The following is a 13,233-nucleotide window of genomic DNA, read 5'->3' on the forward strand; positions in this document are numbered from 1 at the left end:
CTTAACTACCCACATGTGTACAATAATGATTTATAGACATTATACCTAATTATGCATATTTGGGCTGTGTTAGAGTGCTAACAAAAGCTCTAGAAAGCAACAATTACCTCTGTTGCTAAGCTACATAGTTTAAAATATTCCTATTAAGTGCAGATCACCAGAGAGGCGGGAGTGACAAAAATGCACATGTGCACGACAATGCATTTCACTGTGCTGCTGCCAACTGCTAGCATTTTGGGTCATTTCCAGTTTACATAATTGTTTGGTTCAACTGTTTGTTATATGCTAAAAGAAAATATTTATTAATTATTCTTCAGAAAAAGAGGAGTCCTGCCGATAGAGGAGCCTATGTGCAACGCACATGATGGTTTCCAGGAATGGTCTGCAAACTTGCAAACCAACTTTCCTTGGACCCACCTCTCCCTGGCTTTCACTGTAATTATAAGATAAAAAACAAAGTTGAGTGAGCTTTTGAACCTCACAATCTATGACAAGGCATTTGTTTCTCCTAGCTTTGTAATGGGCTGTCTACTTTTCTCTATGCTAGTGTGTTTTTATTTTCCCAGGTGGCCTAGACTTATTTTGTGTTTTTTGCCACTGAAATAACTAAATGATCACAGCCTTCAGAGGGACCTAAGTTTGATTCTAGTCTTGGTTCTCGTCTCTGCGTGAACTCTGACAGGTCCCTAAACCTTTCTGATCTTGGCCTCCTCATCCGCACAATAAGGCACATTGTAGAGGTCATACGGGAGCTCATGGAGGGCAGGTGACATATAAAAGGTTTTCAGTAAATGATGGCTCTCTGTTTCCCCCCGCCCCAGATTCTATTTTAGAAGATAGTAATGGGAAAAGGTACATGAGACCCTCCATGTAAATGAGGTGGGGCCTGTTTTTCATTTAGAATAACTAGTGAAAATAAGCCCTATGAAAGAATACAGTCCACAGTGCCAAGAAGGCTCAGCCTGGATGACCGCCCATGCCACACATGCTATGGCAAAGCTCACCAACTGCCCTGGGAAACTGGAGGGTCGATCCACAATGCACAACGTGGAGAGAAATCTCTTTGGCTAAAAATCCCCTGGAAAATCACAACACATTTTCGGTTTGACTCCTTTAGTATAACTAGATTTTATTATAATTAGATTTTTATTCCATTTCTGTAACTGTCTAAGTAACTTTCATAGGTAAGCTAGTTTTCCAGGTCTCTTTAATATGTAAATGTTGCTGGGAAGAAAAGCCTTAGGGAAGTAAATTTGTCTTTCAAAGTTCTAAAATTGGAATGGCTTTTTTCTTATTTGCTATCTGTTGAGAGATAGTATGTGTTAAAAATATCATCTCAGCCCCTTGCACTCCTGTAACTGACAGATTTCCCTCAATCATGAGCTTCTGGTTACAAAATAGGGACTCCACACTGGGTTAATTTCATTTCAAGGTGACCTTTCTTTTCCTTGTCTGCGTTGGGAAAGCATACACTTGTCTTGCTGCCTGGTAGTATTTTGCAAGCTTGGCTTCTCTTTGCCCCAGTGAAGAGGAGTATCTGCTTGGTTTTGTTCATCGCCCTTAATGCATATCTGCAGCTCTTTGAAAGACAGCCAGTTGAGGGTACAAGGTGTAGTTTTGCCATTAAATCAATACAAGCTCATGATCTTAGCATTGATGAGCATTATACCCTCTCTGTCATCTGAACAGCCTGCTGAAGACACGATTGGGCACATACCTGGCCAGGTAAAGACATTGGGGTACTCACAGTAAATGAGATGGGAGACAAAAAGCCCTAACACTGGATTTGGGCATTAACTTAGCTCTCTTTCCTTTCAGAGAGTGAGGGTAATTTGCTCAAAAGACTGGAAACAACTTAAAGTTTTGTTCTTTTAACCAGAGATAGAAGTATTTGTGAACTGTCATTTCTGGAAATGTGACTTTGTGATATAACGTTGTAGAAACTTTGCTCAGTCTGCTTTCTGAAAGTAGTCAGAACTCAGGGAGAATTAGATTATGGAGCACGGTTAGCTGGGAAATAATTATCTTTCTTGTCCTTTAATTGTTTCTTAATTACATTCTTTTCAACAGTTACAAGCTGCATTTCCTTAAGCATTAAATCTCTTTGGTCCTCAATGATTTAATCTGCGAAATTGTGACCACAATCATGTCTATCTCATGTCATTGTTGAGTGGATTAAGTGATATAATTTATCATTTTATATATTAAGAATTTAAAAATAATGGCCACTACTGCTATAATTTCAACATATTCATTATTAGTAGTAGTGGTTCTTGTTCTAAAAATAATTAACATTTGAGAACCCAAAAATAGATGTCCACTAGTACTTATAATTGAAAGTTTAACTGAGCACATTTTAACAATATATTTTCTTGGTTAATATAAGCATCTATATGATCACATGACTGCAATAGAAGGCAGGAAGTCAGTTGGAAGTTACAATCCTTGAACTCACGGCACTTGCAAGAATGAATTGGTATAAAAGATACCCATTTTCTTAAATATTTGGCAAATTAATCTTAGCAAGATGAATTATATCTCAAGTCTAACCACACTGATTTAAGAACTTTCTAGATTCAATCTGCAGTTTTCATGAATCAACAAAAAAAATCCAATTCAAGAAAACAAAAAAGTCATAAAATTTAAACACTGTCAAATCAGAATACAACTTTGTTTTAACTACAGAATTTCAAACTACTTGAAAGCCAAGATTAGTGGAGATCTGATGATTCCGATCTTAGATTTGTGCTTACTTAGTCGATATGCTTTTGCATCTTTTCTATTAATACCTATTGTTATTATTATAATTCTGTGAACAATAGATATTTGTAATTTAAAAATTCTTTTGCCTTTGGTTTGTATAATGCATACTTCTTTTCAAATAATTTATTTAGTATACTTTGATTCCTTATAAAGTCACATTCAGAATAAAAACATGTATTTGGTCTATGGCCATGCTACTCTGAACAAGCCCGATCTCATCTGATCTCGGAAGCCAAGCAAGGTCGGGCCTGGTTAGTACTTGGATGGGAGACCACCTAGGAAGACCAGATGCTGTAGACATAAAAAATAAAAAAATAAGAGATCGTAAACTGACAAAGTCCTTGCAATCTGTGAGGTCAACTAAGGGTTGCCTCACCTAAAAAGAAAAAAAAAAAGAAAGAAAAAAAAAGAAAAAACTTGTATTTAATAGAACATAGATCATATGTGTACCTAATTTCATTTTCTATTGTCAGGTTTCCGTTTATTTATTTATTTCATAGATTTTTTTGAGATATTTTGCATGTCCTTCAATTTCTACCTTATGGTCAATGTAGTCAGTGCTATTCCAACTCCTGGAGGCACCGTGACTACCCGGGACTACAGTAATGACCATGAACTGGGGAGAAACACATCTTAAAATTTTTAAATAGTAAATACATATCACTTAGCATGTAAATAGCATCTGATGAGTGAGTGAAGAATTGAATTCATGAAACATAATGGGTGCTTATAGATTAAAATTATTTATTTTAGAAATAATGAGCACAGTGATAAATTTTCTATATTGTATCATTCTCCTCCTAAAGAAGACTCTAGATTGTCAACTTCAGTTCTCTTCTGCAGTCCATTGTTAAAATATTTATTTTAAAAATGTTGAAAATATTATAGTCACAGTCCACCAGCATTGGTCCACATTGTTATCACCAGTTACATTTTGGGAAGCTAAATAATATATATGTTTATAAAACAAAAATAAATGTTTTGTTCATATATGTCATATCATAAATATTTTAAAGTTTAAATTTTCCTTTTATTTTGAAGTGTTCTTTCAGACATTAAACATCTACCCTACCAGGGAGTGAAGGTACTCTTCAAAATTAAGGCTTAGTATCTTTAAATTTCTTCAAAAAGAGGCACGGTCTGATCCTGTGTTTTGAAAATGGACTTAGGGCAAGGACCTTCTGGTACTCATCTTTAGACATTCTACAGTTATTGATTGAAAAAAAAAATTGGCCCTCAATAAATGGATGCTAATGAAATAAATGTTTGATTTTGCTTCCAAATTAGAATATGCTTTGACAACCACAAAGACCGTATATTCTACATAAGTTAAGACTGAGTTTTGGTGCCAGGGAGTAGGTAACATTTGGGGTGCTTCTCCTTGCTACCTGTGGTAGGGTGATTGCCGGTTTCCAGGATACCACCATCCTCCTCTGCCTCGACCCTAGCGTCATGTTCTTCATTGCAGCCCGTGTTTGGGCTGTAGTGTCGGGGCTTCATTAACAGGGATTTTCTCTTGTTGACTGGAACACCCAAAGCCTGCTCTTCAGCTCTCCTTTTCTTCACCAGTGAGCAATCATACGCAGCACTGCAGTGATTGAAGCAAATTAAGAATATGATAAAATAAGGTTACTGCTATTTGCCATTTGACACTATGAAGTATAGACCAAAGTCTGTAGAAACTTGGGGATGAAGGTTTAGGGTTTGTTGTTGGAACTAACAAAAAATAAGCCCATTCATTGAAACGATTGTGGATTCTATTTTACTTCCTATCAAAAGAGTTAAAAAAATCATCCTTAATCCTGAGTAAGCATATGTTAATCTGTGCTTTGCTTGGCACTATACTAAATACCCAGGGCAGAATGAAACAAGATTTGCACTGGTTTGCTAATCCTAGGAAAGAGCTAATGTGAAAAATATACACCAGATACAAAAAAAAAGAAAAATGTGTCCAGTATGAATTAATCACAAGGTTTTCAATAGTTATTTTCTTCCCAAACTGCTTATCTCTGCTACAGTTGCCCAACAAACTTGAGATGTCACATTCTGAGATCTGACTTGAAAGAAAGGAGCATAAAGGGAGGGGACAAGTTATGAACATTCATAACAGTCACACACAAAAAAAGTGAAAAGATATAACGTGGCATTCTGCTTTTTCATTCTTACCCATTTGGCACATAGAACAAACACACAAAAGGAGGAGAAATAAGATTGGATTTCACAAAAATGAACAAGAGTTTATCCTTACTCCTGTCCTCATATGATTTTATTTGGAAATGCTTCTGAGGGTGGCCCTTTCAAAATGGATGTCCAACATACAGCTCACTCAGAATTAACGTAGATCACTCTATGTATTGAAGTTAAGACAAACATTGTCTTGGCAAGATCCAAGGAACCAGAGGGTTTAGCTAACAGTGAATCTATGAGAGCTATTTATTAAATGCTCTAGGGAAAAAATGCAAGAGCTTTAGATGAAAAGGTTCAGAAGAGAGGATCCTAGACTGAGAGTAATAAGATATTCCTTATTCCATCACTAAAAAATGATCAAATATTCAGTAACATTATTAAATAGACACAGGCCTTAATTTGTTCTCTTAGAAACATCAATGCAAAGATGGGGGCCCACTCATGGGAATTATTTGGTTATAGTCATAGGTGAATTCTCGAATTCAGAAGAATAGATTAAAAGACTTCAGAGGAAAAAAAGTGTTATTCCTTCTAGGGAAAATAATGATTTTGGGAGGAGAGATAATTCAAGAAGTTTAGAAATCTCTCAAAAAAAAAAAAAGATTAAAAATTGGAGAATTGAAGGTTATTCTGAGAAAGAGAATAGTAGTTCCTAAATAAACTAATGTGCTTTTGTAAAATTTCTCTGACGAGCCCAGTGTCAAAGTGATCATGCACAGAAGATGGAGCAAAAGAGCATATAATCAGATGACCATAGGAGCAAACACATGCTTGTATAAGAAGACTGCAGCAAATGAAGACTGACATGCTCTGAATCTGCAGGTTTGTCCAGGAAAATAGTCTACGATGTGCAGTTATGCTGTAATTAGGGTGAGCACAGAGAGGCAGAACTATCCCTGTACTGGCCTTCTTTGTCAAGGAGATTGACCTTTGGAAGGAGAGGGGCAAAAGAAACATATCAAAAGGGAATAAGTTTCCTAATTATATGAAAAGAGTTCAAGAAGTTTTCTAAACTACTTTAAAGTCTCCTGAATCAAGTATATTTCCATCAAAGGTGCTCAGAAAATATGCAAGAATACTAAACCATTATCTCATACCAAAAGGATTTATATAAAATGAGGCTCCTGGCAAATGTCATTCAGATATTAAGGCAGGGAAAGAAAGTGTATTCTAAAAGCAATTTAAGCATAACATTTGTATTGAGAAAGAGGCTGAGAAAGTTTATGATGAAAATTAGTCATTGCCAGGAAACACTGATCAATGAGACCCGGGGTGGTGGGGGTAATTAAAAAGAAGGTCACTAATCATTAGAGAAATGCAAATTAAAATCACAATGACATATCACCTCACACCTCTCAGAATGGTTATCATCAATAAATCAAAGAATAGCAAGTGTTGGTGAGGATATGAATTAAAAAGAACTCTCATACACTGTTGGTGGGATTGCAAACTGGTACAGCCACTATGGAAAACAGTTTGGAGGTTTCTCAAAAAATTAAAAATAGATATACCTTTTGACCCAGCAATTGTACTTCTGGATATTTATCCAAAGAAAATTAAAACAATAATTTGTAAAGATCTATGTACCCCAATATTCATGGCAGCACAATTTACAATAGCCAAGATATAGAAGCAACCTAAACGCCCATCAACACACAATTGGATAAAGAAGTTATGGCTCATATATACAATAGAATATTACTCAGCCATTAAAAGCGTGAAATACTACCATTTACAATGACGTGGATGGACCTAGAGGTTATTACGCTGAATGAAATGTCAGAGAAAGATAAATACCATATAATTTCACTTATATGCAGAATCTAAGGAACAAAAAGAACAAACTGATAAAAAACGGACTCACAAAAATAGAAGACAATCTGGTGAAGGCCAGAGGGGAAGGGGGTTGGGGGACCAGGAAAATGGAGTGAAAAGGGGTTAAAGAAGTAAAATTTAAAAAAAAAAAAACTGGCCAGTCAGAAAAATGTCATTTCTTTCTTTGATGGTTGGGGTGATGAATAAGGCTGCACATGTACTACCTGTAAGATCCTTATAAACTTTGTCTTGTTAACCTTATTATCCAAATTTACTTACAAAGACAAATTGCATTCCCCAAATCGCATATCCAGCAATGTGTACTGTTGATATTTGAATCCCAGTCTGCTAGGCCCCAAGGCTCATGTTCTCTTCTACATTTGCCAAATTAGAACAATGATTTTGGGTAATTTCCATAAGCATTTGACAATTGGGTAAAGTAATACCTGGATAAACCAGCCACCTCTCTAACAGGAAGGAAGCTGCCTAACACAGGGCTTTGCCCAATAATTCAGGTGCAGATATATACGACATTCATTAGATCTGGAGATGCTACTGAGTTGCAGCAATGAAAAACATGTTGTAAAATGTGATTAAGACCCCCCCATATATCCATAGTCTAAGCAGTAAAATGAAACTCATGAAATGACATTTAATGATAATAAAAATCAAGTTCAGTACTTGGGTCCAAATAACTGTGCAAGGATAAAGGAAACATATAAGGTTTTACCAAAAGTACAAATTTAGCTTAAAATAAATAATTGTATTTGATACAAATTGTGTACGAAGTTCCCTAAGTAATATTAACTGTGTAATCGGTAACAAATAATTGATCTTTTGGAACACCAAATTCCTTATCCATCAAACAGGAATAATAATTTTTATATCACATGTTGTAGATAAAGAAGATAACCTTTGTGATGGTAAGGACAAAAATAGGTCAAGACAGAGCTGCTCTGACTCCCGGCTCAGTGCTCTTCGGACTCTGTCAGCATCAAGTCGATGTCGCTACTATGCAACATCACAAGTGCTCTCTCTGGTACACTGCACTGATTTATACATGCTTGTATGTCCACGAATGAATTTCCTTTTTTACGTATTACTTATATTTACATAAATTACATTAGATTTATACATAACATTTGCTTTAAATCCCACACTCTGTGCATTTCTCCATTACAAAGTAGCCATAGCCCAGGCAGCATTTGGACCTAAAATAAAAGGCTTTGTAATAAATATTACCCTTTGTGTGTGCATAGAAAATGGTCCCTTTTCCTAGTTTTCCCTGAGGGCACACTATTTTGGCTTTATTGTGACACTTCACTGTGACACTGCAATGAGGGAAAGCCATGCTTTACATGTCAGTGAAAGAAATGCCACAAAATGCTAACATATCTTCTCAAGGTTGCCAGAAATAATTTCCACTGGGTTGTGTTTTCCCATCTGCGGAGCTCTGAAATGTTAAGGAAATAAATGAGCTCTATTATCTATATTTTTCTAGTAGATGAGAAAGAAAGAGAAAAAATACACTCACCACTGCATTTATTGTTCCGTTCAATCAAACTGTTGCTTTAAACATCCAGAGTTCTCCAGGGAACTTTATCAATGCACCAGATACCATATTTCATATCTATGGTTTTGATTTTATTAAAATATCTTTAAAGGATCTGTATTTTTATCCAAGGGAATTTTTTTTGCTTATATATTTGAGAAATGCTTTCATTTACAAACTCAAATCCTAATTTGAAATGGTATTCCCTTTGTTGACAACATATGGCTGAAATTTTATTCAAAAAATGATTGAAGAAAACAATAATTAGATAACATTAGTGATAGACTCAGTGCTGGAAGTATGTTTAGAAGTCAAATTCATTAACCTTTCAGCTTTCAGAAAAGAGTACAACAAATTAGGGAACTGTGAATGCCCAAAATCTGTCCAGTAAGCACTGGGCTCCAGAATACTTTTCCATCTTGTTTTCCACAGTAGTAAATTCTCAGTGCAAGCTACCAGAAGATATGTACCATTAAGAAATGTAGCTTCAGCTGTAGATATATTCTGAGCACACCCTCAAAAGAAAATAACAGAAAGATAAATGGAAGTTATTAATCCTTGAGTCCAAGGAAACTATTTACATGCTCCAATATTTTCATGGAAAATTCATAATGGGTATTCCTACTGGTTTCTTCCAATTAGGCAGAATATCACAGACTTGTAGAAAGACATCAGGAACCATAAATTTGAATTAAGAAGGAAAAAACCAAAAATATAATGTATGAAAAAGAAAAAATTAAACTTAATTTTTTCAGAGACATAACTGTGTTTGAGAAAATCCAAAATAGTCTATAGGTTAAACATTAAAATAAGGAAGTAAATTTAGTGAGGTTGCTGTTAAAAGTTAATCGAGCTTCTCTATACCAGCAATAAAAAATTTTTAAAAATAATTTAAAAAATAAAACCACTTATAATACATAGAAATAAAAAATACTTAGGAATAAATGTGACAAAAGATGTATAAAACATATAAAACAAATAACATTCTGAGAAAATTAAAGACAAATAAATGGAGAAATATAAAATATTTAAGGAATAAAAGATTCAGTATTGAAAGATTTCAATTCTCCCCAAATTTATCTATTAGATTCAATGCAATTCCAAACAAAATTTTAAGAATTTTTAGAAGTTAACAAGTTAACTCTAAAATCTATACAAAAATGAAAAGAACCAAGAATAGCAAAGATCATCTTGAAGAAAAACAATCACAAAGTTGGAAGTCTTATAGTCTTGGATGTCAAAGTTTCATAAATCTGTACTACTTAAAAGGGAGTTACTGATGCAAACATAGACCAATGGAATAGAATAGATGTTTCATCTATTGGGTCAAGAAATAGACACACATATCTATGGTCAATTTATGACAAAGGTGTCATTGAGGAAATGGTTACTTCTTCTATGAATGGTGCTAGCTCAATTGGATATCTAGCTGAAGAAAAAAATAGGTCTTGACAGCTACCTTATAGTATATACAACAAAAATTCCAGAATGATTATGGATTTAACACACGAACTGTAGAACAATAAAGCTTCTAGGAAAAAAAAAAGTTAGATAATATTTTCATGACCTTAGCAAAGATTTCTTAAGCAGTTTACAAAAAGCACTAATTTAAAGAAAAAAACTGATAAATTAGAACATATTAAAATTAAAGGCTTTTATTCACCAAAAGATAACAACCAGTAAGTAAAGCCTCCTATCAATATTCTGTTTCTTGATCTGTTTACACAAGCATATTTAGGTTGCGAAGATTCATTGAGTTCTACTCTTATGTATGTGCTTCTATATGTATATTATACTCCTTAAAACAGTTTTTAAAAGACCGATAAGTGTGATAAAGTAAGCCAACAGCAGGGGAAGGTATTTGCAATTCATATATACAGAATATATAAAAAATTCTTCCAAATAAATATGAAAATGACAACCAATGTAAAAAGTAGGCAGACATATCACAGAAGAACTGATGCACAAATGAAGAAGTATTCAGGCTCTTTCATCTCCAGAGAAATGTAAAAACATTTGCTTCTTAGCTAATAAAATGAGTACCGTAAGTGATATCCTCTAAAACTTCTCCCTATCACCAAAATAGTAAATCTGGAACACTATATTCTAGAAGGAATGGCAAAGATTAGTGCCACCCTTAAAATTTAGAGAATGCATAATTGGTGGTCCTTATAATTCACCAGTTTAGACACCAATAACATTGATCTCAGTGATTAACAGTGGACTACCACAAACTAAAACAAATAATCATTTGTTGTGATGATGCTAGACCGAAATATGGAATCTTTGCTTTAGCAGATAAACAGACTCAAATATGTGTTTGAGACATCTGTGTTCCACAGCCTGAAAGATGAACTAACAAAGATTCAGGGACACACTCTATCAGTGAAGTTTTAAGGGGCTCAGTGGCCTGGGGCATTGCAGATGTCTTCATTGTAATATAAGAAAAATTATTGTATCTTACACTTTTCACCACTGCAAAGGAAGCACAATGACAGATTGGCTTATTTAGGTTCAGCGTATTTTATACTTGAGAATACTGCTCCGACCCATGCATTGAGTATCAAGAGAGGTGGCCAGCTTTGAAAGGCCTGCAGAGCAGGTCCAGGCTGCACTAAGGACAGCCTTACTGGTTGGACAAAATTCGGTAGAGTTTATGGTATATTCGAAGGTATCTGTAGTAAAAAGAAAAGATGCTAATGGCGTTAATGGCAAGATCTAATGGAAGAATAAAAACACAGACCCACAGGTTTCTGGCTTAAGGCCATGTCATTTGCAGCAAAGAATTATACAATACTCAGTGAACAGCCCTAGTAGAGAAAGGATCCCTGACCATGAGGCCAGAACTGGTTTCTGTTAGATCTACCAAGTCATAATGTCAAGAATGCCCAGAAGTAATCAATCTTAAGACGTAAAGTCCAATATTGGGCTGAAGCAAGTCTAAGGGGAACAAGTAAGCTGTAGACGTTTATGACATCCCCCACTCTGGTGACAGTATGTCATGCTCAACTGCTACAAATGGGGCATATGTAGGACTCCTGACTATCAGATACAAAGGAAGAAAAGGGGTGAGCTTGGTAAGTGGGTTGGTTCGACATCTGAATACAATCTGAAAATAGGTGGCAGGCCACCACTCAAGGGTGGCTCTGAAAGGAACAGAGAGAAGAAACATTCCCAATGGGCAGAACAATAGGGCAGAGCACTGGTTTAACTGGTTCTCCACTCTGCGTGGAGAGAAAAGTTGCCAAGTTAACAAAATATATGAATTCATAAGCCAACTGAATAGCTTTAGCTAGTCAGGCAGGAATAGGAGATGAATGATTTAGTTCAAAGAATAGGGACAAAGAGGTCTGAGGAAAAGGCATGTGGGTAAACATATGAGACAGGATAAAATGTAGTCTTTGTCTTGCATGATGACACCCATCAGAGAGCATATACCAAGGAATAAGCATTTAATCTCTATCTAGACAGAATGGTCTAGTAACGAGAAGTTAGCCAGTTTCTGTCTTCAGCTTTTATATACCGGCATAATGGGGTCATTAATGAAGGAGACTTAGTGACAGAGATGGAGTCCACCAGCATGGGCTCCCACTAGGACTGATTTAGCTACCCAAGATCCAATCTGCCAACAAAAGAAGTAATTGCCAAGCTCCCAATATGACACCATCCCTTGAAAAGACCAACCAACCACTCCTTTTCACACAAGAGGGGGCAGCAATTCAACTTAACTACAACTTAAACACATATTTTGGATATGAATTTGCATTCTCTACCTTCAGAGCCTCAGATATTACCATTATCTGAGGGCTTACATAATGTTTTTTCCTACCAACAAGAAATTTCCATATATCTCATTGGACCAAGGGACCCAGTTAGGAAAATGATCATGGGAATGAAATTACTGGATATGATGTTATTACTATCTACACACATTCCAGACATTGCAGCCTGATAGAGTCATAGAATAATCTCTTGAATGCATAGCTGAGATGTTAACTTGGAGGTGACACCCTGCCAAGATGGGCTACCTTCCTGGGAGGCAATATGCACTCTTAATGATTATTATATAATGCTATATCCTGGATTGTTTGAATATATGGGTCCAAGAACTAAGAGGTAAAATTAAGAATGGCTTGGCTTACCATGAATCTCAGTGACTAAACTGAAGGATTTGTAAATCAATTGCCCCAAATCTTGGCTCTGTGGGTCTAATAATCCTAGTCCCCAAAGGGAGAATACTTTCACCAGGGGACACAGTAAGAATCCTAATAAACTTTAAACTCTGACTGCCTCTGAGTCACTTGATATCCTTGTGCTTAGAGATCAACAGGCAAGAAAAAGAGTCACCATTCTGGCAGGGTAATTGACTCTGTTCATTGGAAGTAGGAAAGTTGCCATTACATTTTGGTAAAAAAGAATACAATTGGCACCCAAGTGATCTCCTGAGGTATCTCCTGCTTCTTCCTGGCCCACACTTGATAGCAAATCAACATGTGCTGCATTCAGAGAATCTGAAAGTCATAGTGACCAGGAGCTCAGATACCTTAGGGATGAGTTCTGAGTCAGGCCACCAAATAAGCCCTCTAGATTAGCAGAGGTATTTGGCAAGGATAAAGGGATTGCATAGAAGAGTAAACAGATAGTGAACTTAATATACAAAGTAAGTGGATTTGAACTGTGAAAGAGTACACAGTGGTGGATACTGAAGCATGCCACGCCCCTCTTCCCACTTCAGGACTGATATTCATTTCCCCCACCTGGTGAAAGTGTTGGAAGCTAATGGATCTTAGCTGAACCCATTTCTGGGAATTTCCCTCAGTCAGAGAAACGTCTATCCCCAAATTACATGCCCATGGGGGCAGCCCATATTCACCCTTGTGTTAAAGCAGAACAAGTTCTGATAAGCAATCCCAGCT

The 13,233-nt window shown here is 35.9% G+C and overlaps 1 protein-coding gene and 1 pseudogene across 7 annotated transcripts in view; one reads left to right on the top strand and one right to left on the bottom strand.

Moving 5' to 3' along the window:
• Nucleotides 1-13,233, bottom strand: part of LOC102897725 (suppression of tumorigenicity 18 protein) — a 262,470-nt gene that overhangs the window by 58,372 nt on the left and 190,865 nt on the right. For all 7 annotated transcript variants that reach the window (XM_025041161.1, XM_025041159.1, XM_025041162.1 and 4 more), the window contains one exon: nucleotides 4,152-4,351. In XM_025041161.1, the coding sequence (XP_024896929.1) occupies nucleotides 4,152-4,351 (200 nt within the window). The remainder of the gene's footprint in view (nucleotides 1-4,151; nucleotides 4,352-13,233) is intronic.
• Nucleotides 2,945-3,063, top strand: LOC112472760 (annotated as a pseudogene).

The sequence above is a fragment of the Pteropus alecto genome, unplaced genomic scaffold (genome assembly GCF_000325575.1).
Source record: "Pteropus alecto unplaced genomic scaffold, ASM32557v1 scaffold87, whole genome shotgun sequence".
NCBI classification, from domain to species: domain Eukaryota; kingdom Metazoa; phylum Chordata; class Mammalia; order Chiroptera; family Pteropodidae; genus Pteropus; species Pteropus alecto.